Source organism: Artibeus jamaicensis, unplaced genomic scaffold (genome assembly GCF_021234435.1).
Source record: "Artibeus jamaicensis isolate MK-2021 breed Jamaican fruit bat unplaced genomic scaffold, CSHL_Jam_final contig_851, whole genome shotgun sequence".
NCBI classification, from domain to species: domain Eukaryota; kingdom Metazoa; phylum Chordata; class Mammalia; order Chiroptera; family Phyllostomidae; genus Artibeus; species Artibeus jamaicensis.
Genome location: NW_026521986.1, coordinates 13,090,245 through 13,104,548, shown reverse-complemented (window position 1 = coordinate 13,104,548; position 14,304 = coordinate 13,090,245). Strand labels below are relative to the sequence as shown.

The 14,304-nt window shown below is 41.6% G+C and overlaps 1 protein-coding gene across 3 annotated transcripts in view; it reads right to left on the bottom strand.

Moving 5' to 3' along the window:
* ZNF410 (zinc finger protein 410) overlaps positions 1–14,304 on the bottom strand; it is a 34,178-nt gene that overhangs the window by 9,366 nt on the left and 10,508 nt on the right. For all 3 annotated transcript variants that reach the window (XM_053673304.1, XM_037127918.2, XM_037127911.2), the window contains exons 2-7: positions 12,932–13,119; positions 11,863–11,998; positions 7,219–7,437; positions 5,439–5,630; positions 1,361–1,511; positions 709–890 (exon numbers count right to left, since the gene is read on the bottom strand). In XM_053673304.1, the coding sequence (XP_053529279.1) occupies positions 709–890; positions 1,361–1,511; positions 5,439–5,630; positions 7,219–7,437; positions 11,863–11,998; positions 12,932–12,964 (913 nt within the window). In that variant the 5' untranslated portion in view covers positions 12,965–13,119. The remainder of the gene's footprint in view (positions 1–708; positions 891–1,360; positions 1,512–5,438; positions 5,631–7,218; positions 7,438–11,862; positions 11,999–12,931; positions 13,120–14,304) is intronic.

Genomic DNA, 14,304 nt, shown 5'->3' with positions numbered 1-14,304 from the left:
ACAAACTGAATGCATAAATGAGTGGAACAAGAAGTCAATGACTCTCTCTCTAAATAATCAATCAGTCAATAAACAAGTTAATTCATCAAAAGGAGGAGGTGAGAATACCGCTACTCCATCCTAAAACACAGCCAGTGGTAATGTCAATCTAGAAGAAATCGAGCCTGGAACAAACGTGGTTTGGATTTTACTTTTTAAATGTCCTTGAATTGTACCTGCTGTCATTTTAGCTATGCAAGAATGAACAAGGCAGAGACAAAGGAAGTGGTGAGAAAGCAGAGAACAGTTACATATGCTGAGGCAGGGGTCTGATTAAGCTCTGGCAAGAGACTCAGCATGTACAGGGCCAGGTGGCTTGGAAGGTCGCCCTCCCCTTCAGTTGTCCGCTCACGTCTCCTTCTCAGACTATGAGTCGGGGTGTTTTTATTCTGCTGCTTTAATATTAACATGCTGTTTGACCCAGAACAAGTCACTTTTCTACTGTTTCTCATGTTGTGAAGTTTTAACAAGAAAGCAAACTCCTCAAAGTCAGGTATTATATCTCAGCTTTTGTATCTCCCCCCATTTTACCCTATTCAGTGCCTAGCATGGGCTCTGTAAGGCTTCTGTGACTCAGTGTTACTGCCCCAAACCGTGCGGCGTTCGAAGGCATTCGGAAAGGCTTATGTGGTCAATATCTCATCACGTCAATGCTGGGGTCGCACACACCTGTGTGGATCCGCAGGTGGTTCTTCAGATTCCCAGCTGTGGTGAACTGCTTACCACAGCTGGACTCAGGGCACATAAAGGGCTTCTCTCCGTTGTGGGTCCTCATGTGCACCTTCAGCCTCTGCAGCACATAGAAACTTTTCCCACAACCTTCTGCAGGGCATATGAAGGAGCGGTCATTCCTGGGGAAAAAAACTGTGTGAGCAACAATACTTGAACACATTTACTGCTAGAGAGGACGAGTCACAAAGCTCCTACTGGCTCCTGAGGCAGTCAGTAAACCCCCAACCTGTATATACTGAAATTACCTGAGGTTTGTTAAAGTACAGATGCCCTGGCCCTTCTTCTCAAAATACAGTATGGATTCCATAAGTTTAGGGTGGGGCCCAAGTTTATGAATTATTCTTTTACGTTCTCTAAGAAATTATAATTATAATGCGATTTGGGAACTCTTGCTGCAGCTCACTTAGGTGCAAATGTCTTATTAAATGTATGTCAAGAATGAAATGAGACAATGGAGATCTTCCTACTAGAGAACAAAAGACATCTTAACCACAAAAGAGCGGCAGCCCCTGCTGGCCTTCAGTTTGTCAAATCGTGGGTATGAGTCCCTCTGGAAGCATCGGTGTGCCGCAACCCCAAATTTGCTCACCGGTGGGTTTTGAGGTGGTACTTAAAGTGCGCTGGCCACACGAACGTCCGGTTGCAGCCTTCCACTGTGCACTTGAGCCTCTTTTCCACTTGAGGAAGGGGCCCGGAATCTTTGGGCTGCCCATCACCAGAACCAAGGTGGACGTTTTCTCCTATGAGAGAGTCACGTATTTGTAATCCAGGAAATGACCCTGCTCAGGTACTTTGGTTCAAACAATAAAAGCTCCTCTATTTTATTCCTAGTGACCAATGATCAAATATCCATCTTCATCTCCCCCAAATCTCTGACCCACTGACCAAAAGAAAGGAGAGTGCTCTACAGTCCATCCCTTTTTTACTCCAGTGAAGCCCCAAAGCCATCATGCTTTGTTGCACAACACTAGGCCTCCTTTGGCAAGAGTACAAATGTCCGTTCTCGGGTTTCATATCAAAAAGCAGAGTTAAACCTATTTTGCATTACAGATTGGTGGGAGAACAAGTATATCAACACCCAGAGTAGAGCACTAGAGAAGACGACTTAAAGTTCCAGGTAATCGAATCTTGTATTTAGAGCAGAAAGAGTCATTCTGGCTTAGTTCAGGGCTCACAGCTGTTAATTTCTTTTGTAGATGGGATCCTTAGATTTCTATCTCCTGAAGCCAATTTGAGTGTGTCTGTCATTCTAAAGCGTACGAACCACCTTCCAATGTCCTGTGCCACCCCCCTCTTCAGTTACAAAATAAAGAATGTAAACACTCAGCAGACCTTTAAATTTCTAACCACACTGTAAAACGCGAGAGAGAACACCTACTGAAGTTTTCTGTTCAATAAAATAAAAGGAGAGAAGCATCAGTGCAGCACCTCCCTTAAATTTAAATAAATCAGCTAATTAAAAATTTATATAAATTCCAAAGTAGCAGGTGGTGCTCCTTTTCTTTCATTTTGTTTCTGACACAGTGGGACGTCGATACAGAAAAGCATTCATTTAATTCTGCGCTGGGCATGTATAGTTTATCTTTCTTATACCTTGGGAATAAGATTTAACTCCCAACTTTCCCTCAAAAGCCAAGACTGAGGCATATTAAGGTGTAGCCGCCACACTCCCCAGAACCGACAGCTGAGCAGCGCCTGTCCCGTCTACGAATGCGGCCGTCTTCCTGCCGCGGCCCTGCATCCTCCTCGCTGTGCTTACACATTAGTCATAAAACTAATTGCTCCAAGGTCCAAGTAAAATTTGAGATGCCTTCTGTTAGTTGATATGCTTTTTTAAAAATAATTGTTCCACAGTTTTTCTGTTTAATTGAAAAAGTAGTATCTGTACATAGGCAAAATTTAAACACCATGTACCGTAAAGGAAATTTCCAAATTCTAAAGTTCCACCAAATTAATTTCTACTGAAAAATCTGTAGAAATCCTTCGCTAATCTGAGATCTAACTAGAGACAGGGGGGCTTTACGCATTCAATTCCACAGATACAATGAGAACACTGATAATATCTGAAGCAGAAGAAAATCCCTCAGAAAAGAGCAAGTGGTCTTGTGTTTGAGTCCTTATAAAATCACTAAAGGAGTGCTCCCTCAACTACTGTGCTTTTGGAAAAAAGGTATTGCTTGCAGAAGACAAATTAGCTTTAAAATGAATTCAACCAATGATAGTTTTGGATATCCAGGTCACCGAATCAACTGGTCCAAACATTAAAAAACCAGAGACGAAGAAACTGCAGAAGGTGAAATACTGCAGAAGTTGAATAACAACTATAAACACCTCAAAGGTCTTACAGTTATGGGGGGACTTTTTGCATCTGGGTGTCATACACAGCAGGAATCAGTAAACATCTTCTGTGAAGGCCACACAGTAAATATTTTTTACTCTGAGGGCTCCATGGTCCGCCTCAACTACTGAACTTTGCCACGGTAGTTGCCATAATAGACAATTTACAGAACTAATTGGCATGCTAGTGTTCTAGTAAAACTGCAATTTACAAACACAGGTGTGTACTTGGTCCACGGACCTTTGCTGACCCCTGATACAAGCACCGAATGCAAAGTTAAAATATTTTTATATCTCAATAAACTTGGATGTAAAGCTGATTTGCATTAAAAAATTATTAAATCCTTACCCGAGGATAGGCTTACTGATCTTAGAGAGGGGGAGGACAACGACAGAGAGAGAGAGATAGCGTGAGAGAAACATCAACGGGTTTGCGTCCTGCACATGCTCTGACTGGGGATTGAACTCACAACCTAGGTATGTGCCCTAATTGGGAAGTAAACCCACAACCTTTTGGTATAGGGACAACACTCCACCAACTGAGCCACACAGCCAGGGCAAGGTAATTTGCCTTAATGAACTGTGCTACAGGACTCACAAAGTGGCTTTAGTAATGATAAAGATATTTGTTTAAATGTATTAAAATACTGAGTAAAACCATTTTATGACATGTTAGTATGTAAAAAGCAACATCAAATTAATATGTTCCATATAATTTAAAATGTGTAACCAAAACAAAATTCTCACATAGCAATTTACAATGTTCAACTTCATCTACATGCCTAAAAGTTTATAAATCACAGCCCCCCAAAAAGCTTTTAGGAAATCATTTCACTGAGAAATGGAAGATTATCATATATATGGACTCACCTTATACTCAAGTGCTCAGGTAGTTGTTAGGTAGCAAACATTATTTTGAGAGTAACAAAAACACCCATACAATGCTTTGCTGATTATAAGACATTTCACAGACAGAATCTTATTCAACCTCAGTAACAACCCAATCAGGTAAGCATCTGATCTCTTTGCTATGAACATGAGAAAACTGAAGCTAAGGGAGGTTATATTCCCCAGGCAGGGAGCCAGTAAAAGATGGCACCAGAGACAGATCTCAGGCCCCTGGAATCTAAATCCCAAGTCCCCTCCCTACACTGTTTCTCATGGGCAAATACAGTACTACTGGACTGGCCAAAAAGTCTGGTCAGTTTTTTTCCCATAAAATAAAAGACATAACACTTTCATCAGTAACTTTATTGATTTGGATATTTTGAGTATGTCAGCTATCTCCTGCTATTGGCTTCTAGTGGGTAGAGACCAGGGTGCTGCTAAACATCTTCCAAGGTATAAGACAGACCCACAGCAAAGAATTACTTGGCTAAAATGTCAACGGTACCAGGAAACTTTGCAAACCACTTCTGACACATTCGATCTGTCACAGCACCTTCTCCGTCCACTGCACAATTCTTTCTTTTTTGCATTTCAGTTGCCTTTTTTGAAATAATAAACATAACACACTGAAATGCTCTGTATCTTATTCCATCTTTAACATTAAAATGGCTGCACAAAAATCCACCAATTTCCTAAGTTTTTTTAAACACATGCTGATATGACAGCTGTCACAATACAATCTAACAAAATTGTTTCAAATGAAGTTAAAGACAACTAAGCACTGCTAGAGCCACAGTACAGAAAAAAACTAACTTTTTGATCAACACAATAACCTTAATCGTTACAGGTTAATGAGAAAATACAGTGGGAAATCTAAAACAAAGTATTACAGCAGGCACTCTCCTGCTGGGAGCAAGCCTGTGCCTTGCTCCCCCCCTTCTCCTCCCCCCAGGTGATTTGTACCTTTCCCTTTCTCTCTCCTAAGCTCCAAGGGCCTTTCTTTTGCCTCTGTAACTTTTAAACTTTATCTTATTTACAAAAGAAAGTTACAGGCATGCTACACAGCAAGGGCTCTGCAGAGGTCTGGGAGTGGCTACACAAAGCCATGGCCCTCAAGCCCTAACATCCATCACAACCATCAAAAGGGCTTCTTCCTAAAAGATGGCAAGTGTCTGATTCAGGACAGGGCCTGAGCACCTGCATTGCTAAGTTCTTCCGTGATGCAACAATCCAGGACCACACTTTGAAAATCTCTGGATGGAGGAAAGTAGGAGAGGAGGTAGTACAGACATGCTGAACTCAAACAACACCACAGACCTCATGGCTAAGTGCTAAACTGTCACAAGGAGCAATTTAGTTTCAGAAAAACAGAATTCAAAATATAACCACTGCATTACCAAAATCCCTGCACAGAATACTGGAAAACACCCCAGGGCTCTCACCATTGCTGCTGGTTTTTGCGTTCTTTGCCAGCTGTGCACGAGTAGCAGCGATCAAACTGTCATGGGCCAACTCCTGAACCCGGAGGAACCAGGGAATGCTACTGTCCGCGTTTTCACCGGAGAGGAAATCATTCCCTGAATCCTCAGCCTCATCTTGCACAAATACTAGATGCTCAGCTGACGAGCTCAGGCCTGGAAGAACAAGAGGATATAAGAAAGTTAGACATCAAGTAACCCTTTCATTGGCCCTGGTACAGAAACCCTGTGTGTCCTGCTCTGGCTATCCCAGACCTTCCCCTCTTACCTCAAGTTTCAGTTCTCACACCAGACTAGGTTACCACCTTTCTACTCCCAGCCCACCAGCTTGTCTTTATCTTACCTCCTTCTTTTTCACAGGCACAGCCGTCCTTCCTGGCAACCAGGTGAACCTGAACCATCACCCCATCCTATCCTCCCATTATCCCTGCACCTCTCCTTCAGCTGTCTCCTCTCTACTGGCTGCTTACAGCCTCCCTTATAGCCTTTAAATCTATCACGCTCAAGTGTCTGCCATCTTTGCTTATTTTTTTAAAGACTAGAAAGTCCCAAGTACTTCTCTAGCTGTCCCTTCAAAGTCAACTTTCTTGAACAAGTGGAACGTCTACCTCGCATACCCACCTTCTCCCCTGCCATCTACTCCCCATCTCTCTAACCCCGGCCTCCACCTCAGCTGCTGCAAAACCGCTGCACTCACCAAGGCCACCAGACATACACTTCCCAGTCCTCACCTCACCAGCCCGTTCTGAAGGATTTGGTATGATTCAGTAACTTTTCTTCTTTAAAATGTTTTTCTCCCTTGGTTCGCCCCACATCACTCACATTGTTCTTTATTAAATTTATTAGGGTGACACTGGTTAATAAAATTCTAAAGGTTTCAAGTACACAGTTCTGGAAAATGTCATCTGTGTGTTGCACTGTGTGTTCCCCGAGTCCTTCCATCACTATGCATTGACCCCTCTACCCTTTACTACCTCCTCCCCACCCCCTTCCGTCCAGTACCCATCATTCTCATTCTGGTTTCTTCATCCCTCTCTAGCAACTCCTTCCTGTTTTTCTGTTACTCTCATAAATGTTTGGCTTTTTTTTTCAGGGTCCCAGATTTGCCTACTTTTCTGTTTATGTTCTAGACCAGGGTCCCCCAACCAGGAGGTACCCTGGTTACAGGCCACAGACTGGTACCCCTTCGGGCCTGTTAGGAACCCACTGCACAGCAGGAGGTGAGCTTGAGTGTAATGCACCTGAACCATCCCGAAAACTATCCCCCAACTCCGGTCCATGGAAGAACTGTCTTTCACAAAACCAAACCCTGGTGCCAAAAAGGTAGGGACCGCTATTCTAGAGTATTCCTGAAACAAAGAATCTTACTCACTGTTTCGTACATCTTCTAAATGCTGATTAGCACCAAAACTACTTATTTCCCACCAGACCTCTCTAGAACCCCAGAATTCTGTTTCTATCTCTAAAGGACACCTTCTCCTCCATGTCCCTCCCGCATTTCAACATCACAGGAACTAATCATCCCCCCCAGCTCTGTTCCTCCTGCGTTCACTATCCCAGTGACCAACACCACCTCATTTCCCAAACAAGAGACTTCTGAGTCATCCTGGAGTCCACCCGTTCTCTCTCTCTCCACACTGAACTGGTCCCTAGACTACATCAATTCTCCAAAATAATATAATAATAAAGCTTCACTTCATTTTAGGCATGAGCAGAGCAGAGTTCAGAAAAGGATAAAAATTACCTGCTCTTGTTAGGTTAAGGAGAATAAAGGAAGTGCTATCACTTGGTTGTAGATCTTGCAACAAGCTAGGAGACTCGGGGGTGGATAAGAACTCCGGGGACTTCTGGACAGTCTGAGCCCTCGTCTCCTCTCCGTCTGGGCCCACATTCACCTGCAGGCTTCTCAGCACAGCTGAAGAAGGGACCTCCTTGGAGGAGTTAGTATGATTTGGAGAATCATCTAGTAAATAGAAAACACCACAGACTTAGGAAGCACCTACCTCCAAAGATCTCACCTGGTACCCTTAAACATCCCTTAGCACCTAACATCCTTACAAGAACAGACAGCATTTTCATTTTATAAACACAAAATCTGCCTCAGAAAAGAACACAGAGAAGTTCTAACAGGAAGAAGGCCCAAATCCGCATTTGCACCTACAGACCTCTGTCCTGGCAAGGCCGGCAGTGAGCACTTTCTGATTGAAAAGTGTAGTTACACAGTGAACACGAACTTAAGAACACGATCTGTATTTTTTTAAATATATTTTATTGATTATGCCATTACAGTTCTATTTCCCCCTTCATTCCCCTCCACCCTGCACACCCCTCCCCCACCATTATCCTCTTTAGTTTATGACTACGTGTCTCAAGTTCTTTAGATTCTGTATTTCCCATACTATTCTTGCCCTCCCCCCTCTCTATTTTCTACCTACCGTCTATGCTGCTTATTTTCTGTACCTTCTCCCCCCTTCTCCTTCTTCCACTCCCCTGTTGCTAACCCTCCATGTGATCTTCATTTCTATGGTTTTGCTCCTGATCTAGCTGTCCTCTTAGTTTATTTTTGTTTTAGGTGTGGTTGTTAGTAACTGTGAGTTTGCTGTCCTTTCACTGTTGATATTTTTTATATTCTTTTTCTTAGGTAAGTCCTTTTAACATTTCATATAATAAGGGCTTGGTGATGATGAACTCCTTGAACTTGATCTTATCTGAGAAGCACTTTATCTGCCCTTCCATTCTAAATGAAAGCTTTGCTGGATAGAGCAATCTTGGATGTAGGTCTTTGGATTTCATGACTTGGAATACTTCTTTCCAGCCCCTTCTTGCCTGTAAGGTCTCTTTTGAGAAATCTGCTGACAGTCTGATGGGTGCTCCTTTGTAGGTGACTGTCCCCTTATCTCTTGCTGCTTCTAGGATTCTTTCATTTGAATCTTGGCTAATGTAATGATGACGTGCCTTGGTGTGTTCCTTTTTGGGTCCAATTTCTTTGGGACTCTCTGAGCTTCCTGGATTTCCTGGAAGTCTATTTCCTTTGCCAGAATGGGGAAGTTCTCCTTTATTTGTTCAAATAAGTTTTCCACTGGTGGCTGTGTCTTTCCCCCTTCTGGTACCCCTATAATTCGGATGTTGGAATGTTTAAAGATGTCCTGGAGGTTCCTAAGCCTCTCCTCATTTTTTTTGAATTCTTGTTTCGTCATCCTTTTCTGCTTGGTCATTTTTTCCCTCTTTCTGGTCCACTTCTTTGATTGGAGTCCCAGTTTCCTTTCCATTACTATTGGTTTCCTGTACATTTCCATTCATTTCAATTAGTTTAGCCTTCATATGTTCCTCTAATTTGTGACTATAATTAACCAGTTCTGTGAGCATCCTGATCACCGGTGTTTTGAACTGTGCGTCTGAAAGTTTGGCTATTTCTTCGCTGCTTAGATTTATCGGCTCTGGGGCTCTGAGTTGTTCTTGAGCCATGTTTTGATCTGTTCGTGCCTGTTACATATGCGGAGGTGTTCACCAGGGTGGGGCCACCCAGGTCCCTGGTTTGTGATGCTATATGTGGGAGCAGGGTCAGAGAGGGACAATGGTGGTCCCCTCTGCCACTTTCCACCACTGGGGCCTGCACGGTCCGTCTCACCGCTTGGCTCCCTCACCAGTTTATCTGCTCGACTGTGTGACTTTGGTCAGCCCTCAGTGAGTCCACCGCCTTGTGCCCTCAGTGGGTCTGCCTGCTGCTACTCCACACCTGGGATCCGCCTACAGCTGCTGGCGCGCCTGGGTTGCACGCCCTGGTCGGTCCGGTGAATCTTTCCTGCCCGACCCTGCTCTGCTGCTGGCTCTGCCCCTCCTGCCAGTTTGGCTGAAGGGTTTGTTGTTGTCAGACTTCCGTGTAGTTCAATTTTCTGTGGTTTGGCTGCGTTTTTGTTGCTAAAACTTTGTTGTTTTTAAACTTGGTTGTGTGAGAAGGTGCAGTGCTTCCACCTAGGCCTCCATCTTAGCGGAAGTCACGATCTGTATTTTAACTTATGTTCCTTGGGGAGAGATCACTTCCTTTAATTTTCACATTATGCACGGAACGGTTCTGGTGAGTCATTAAAGGAAAAAGGAAAACACAGCCTGGGAAAAAAACGAAATTTTATGGAATCATCGATCCATTTCATTGCAGTCTGGGTTTACATTGGAGGCAAAGAAATAATCAGATTCTCTCTCTAATTTTACTTTAAGGGAGGACATCGGTTTACAGAGGTTTTGGCTGCAACATGACGAGGAACTGCACTACACCCAGTGTTTCCAGAAGCTCATCTTTATCAAATACAGACAACCTTTCTTTCCTATTTTAAGAAGATAATAGACAAGATTATAGGAATAAAAGTGGAAGCCTAAGGACAGTGGCCATTTCAGAGCCCAATGAAGTTATGCAACAATGTAAATGTACTTAATGCTATAGAACTAGTTAGATTTTAACTCATTAAAATGATAAATTTTATGTATATTTTACTGCAAAAAAAATTTTTTTAAATAAAGTTCATAGAGACACAGTTTATCACAGAACAACACTGGAAAAATAACCAAATATCCATCAACAGCAGCATAAAACTGTGGTGCGCTCATGAAACCAAACAAACCACAGCTATCCACAAGGATGAACCTCACAAAAACAGAGTGGAAAAAAGGTACAACCACATACATGCACACAATTCCACTAACTTAAAGTCCAAAACCAGCTAAAATTGAACTGTATTACTCAGACTTGGGCGGTTCCTGGAAACTTGCAAACAAAAAAACATTGTCTCAAAAGTTAAGGACGGTGGGGATCTACGGACAACGGAGCTTGTCGTTATCAGGGAGGAGCCAATGGAGGGCTTAGGAGCTGGCAGTGTTCTACTTCTTGATTAAGTAAGTGGCGGGTGTCCCCTTTGCAGTAGTAACTCTCCCATGTGTATCCATATGGTTTTGTACTTCTCTGTATCTACCACATACCCCAAGGGAAGAAAACACCCAGGCCATGCGTGGAACGATACACACACACTTAAGAGGGAGGGGAATGAGATTAGGGATGTATGTGCAGACACATTTGCTATTGTAATACTGTATTTTATGAGCTGGGAGGTGAGTACATAGAGTTATTATCTATTGGTTCTCAAAATGTTTTAAATCAAAATTAAAACTAAAAGAAGGTAATGTGAAAAGGAAGACAGACGCTTTTGTATCTGTTTTTATTTCCTTTATTATTATTAAATATTTATTCAATGAATTAACATTGGGAAAGAAAAGGCATGGAAAAAACCTAACGGAGATAAAAATTTATTGGCACATGGAAATTTTCTCATACTAAAAACCCTAAGTACCTGGAAAGACTCCCAATACACTAGTAAAAAAAATGGGAATTCAGAGGGGAAAGTGTGGAAAAACAAGGAGCTACTCAGGGAAGCCTTCAGTCGACATTCGTTGGTTCATATCATCTGCCCTTCTTGAATCTTTACACATTTAAACAAATTTTAAAGTCACTTGAAAACAGGCCTTCAAAAAAGGCCACTAGAAGACAGTAACCAAAAGACTTTACAATAAATAACTATTTGTCACCATCAGATTGATACTAATCCGCCCCCTCAGATTTAACATTAATATTCCAAATTTTAAACCAAGGACCAGAGAGAAAACCCTGCATCTAAAAGCAGCATTCTCTCTGATGGCAGTTGAGGGACAGGGCTCCCCTTTCCCCACCCGAGGCGCTCCACAGCCGGCACCTTCTCCCGAAGCCCCCCCAGCAACTACCCGCTCTGCAGATCTTCGGCTTCTCTGACTGGCTCTTTCCTTCCAGAATTAAGCCACCCTTAAGTTTTTTAAATCTGAGAAGAGAATCTCCCATCTATCTTACGTCCTTCTCCTTTTCCTTCCCATAGCAGCAGAGTCTTTACAAAGTGTAGATACTTACCTATACTTATCTTACACTAGTATCTCAACCACTGCCGCCTGGCCTTCTACCCCCTTTCCACGGAACAGGCCCCACGAAGGTCAACAATGGCCTTGTTGACCTTCTCGATGATACTTGGCTTGGGTTCTTACTTGAAGAGTTCCTCTACTCCTCCCTCCTTCTCCCCCCTTCCCCTCCTTCCAGGCTCTCCTGCCTTACCCTGTACCTGGAACAGGGAGCTCCCAGGCACTGTACCTGAGCCTTCTTTTCTTCTCAGGCTCACACTCTACGGTTATCATACCCACTCGTATGGCATAAACTACCAATGCACTTAGGGCTCCCAGGGCTCTTTTTTCTCCATGATTCCAATGTTTGGTTTCCACCAGGCAGTTATAAAATCCGTTATCCTGTGCCCCCGGTACCACAGAATAGGCTAAGTTCTTAGGACTCATTTATTTTACCTGTAGTGATCTTAAGTGTTACCTGGTAATATCAGCTGACTGCATTCTGAAGCCTCAGTCACCGGAAGGAGGGACAAGCAAGTAATATCTTTAGCTTCTGATTCTACTAGTCCCTGTCCCAATGGGATGGACGTATTCTGAACAAACTGTACCAGGAGCTGGGCGGGGAGGGAGGGGAAACAACGTTGAGAAACACAAGTTGTTAGAAGTGGATATAAACCCCTGCATTTACCAAAAGTTGATGATGTGATTAAGTCTTAATCGTTCACTAGTCCCAGCCATATTCATTTAAAAATTAGATTAAAGACAAATAGAATTTAAAGTTATTTTTATCAAGACATCTACTCTAGAGAAAGGTTGAATTACATAATTAATTTAACCTCTGTTATCTTCTACCAAACAAAGAAATAATAAAAAATAATTGTTTTTAAATGATGGCTATTGAAAATTCAACCGTGTTGTACCAATTACATTTTTATAAAGCACTTTCTGTGTACCGGCTCCTCTAACCCTCGCTGTAACTCAGGAAGCTCAGACATGTGCTTTAAAGACCAGGAATCAAGCTGAAGACACTAAATGGTTTTTCTACAGTCACAAGACTAGTTAGAAGCAGTGTCAGTCTTCAGACTTAAGTAATTTGATTCCAAACTCAGTGACCTTTCCATTATGTAATACAGATATACTTAAAATTTTAAAAATTAAAAATAGTTAAGTCCTCTAATTACATTAAAAAATACTTTCAGATATCTGCAAAATTAATAAGAAGATGGCTTGTGGTAGTAAATATTTACATACGTATACACACATTACATATATATGCCACAAGAAGTTTGTCATATAATTATCTAGACATATAATTTTACATTTATTTAAATAACAAATATTAAGTCATAAGAGGCAAAAATGGAAATCTTCGAAAAAGTACTTAGTAACAGAAAAATAATAAACCAGTACTTAAATTCAAAATAACACATCCCACAAAGACTAAATTTTACTCTCTGGCCTATTACAGAAAAGCTGACCCCAGACTAAGCAGGACAAACCCCAGAACACGGCCCGCCACAGGGAAAGACACAGGCTGAGGGGCTCACCTCTGGTTTGGACTCTAACTCATCTGATAACATTGATTCAGCTTCCAAATCCTGTAGCTGTTCGGGGCACAGGTTCAAATTTTAATTCAGAGTCAACGACACCTTCCTGTTTATGCTCATATTCCTCTAGGAAATGCTACACTTTTCCTATAAGGTGCTGTGCTGGGTGGGTGGGTAATCAATGTAGCCTAAAATAAGGGGAAAAAGGGAGACAGAATTAAGATAGAGGAAAAATGTAGCTAAATAAACAAAGCCTTCTTTATGCAGGTGTGGCAAAAGTAGGTTTACAGTTGCAACCTTCTTTGAGTTAATAAAGCTACTTTAATAATCATTACCTGCATGTCTTTTCCCACACAAGCCACTGTAAACCTACGTTTGCCCATGCCCGTATATCCACAACAAGCAAGCAAAGAAAGAATGTGACCTAAAGCATTTGTTTGGAAACAGAACAAGCCCAAAGGGTATCAAAACGCCTAAGAAGTGATACATTGATGTAGAATTTCTACTTCTACTAATCTGTCCAAAGAAAAGGTCTCAAACATGGGAAAATTTATATGTCCAAAGAATTTTATCTTATCATCTGCAATAATAAGTAACTGCAAGCAACATGTAAATATGCATATATATTCAACAATCAGGGACCACTGATTAAATTATACCCAGCAATTAGAAATGTTCATTAAATTATGTCACTTGAAAATACAGTTATGAAAACAATGCAACAACAAAGAAAAATGCCAATGACAAATTACAAAAGCAAAATACAAAGTCACACATCTGCCAATGTTAAAACTAGTTAAAATACACGAAGGAAAAAGTAAGAGAAATTCACACAGCTGTGATAGTTTGGGTGGCAGGCTAGTATGACTTATTTTTCTTTTCTCAATTTCTGAATTTTTTAAAAAATGGTTGTACAGTCAGTCAAAATTTGAACAGTGTTTCCTAAAACCAGTACTCTCGGGACCCTGATTGAACTGTTTTCTCCCCATAATTTAAATTCTTACTTTCTTATAGCTTTTTCCCCCCCAGGATCTTGGCAAAATGATTTAACTTTATTTCGTACAATTGTTGCTGAAATTGTAAGCACTATTAAACACAAAATGGCCATACAGTGTAAAATGTACCCAGGTCGGGAATTTTCAATTAACACCAAGGTAAAGCGAAAAGTTAGAATAAGACAGGCTCACTCTATAAAGGGAGCACTGAGAAGTACCTGAGTAAATGTTACCGCTCTAATAGTTCCTCCCTCTCCCTCTTGTTAGCTGCCAGAAATCCGTATTTTCCAGCATAAAAAAATTACAAGATTTTGTAAAAAAATCTTTAAGGTTTCCACATAAAGTACCATAAATCCCCAACTTTTCCTTTCACATACA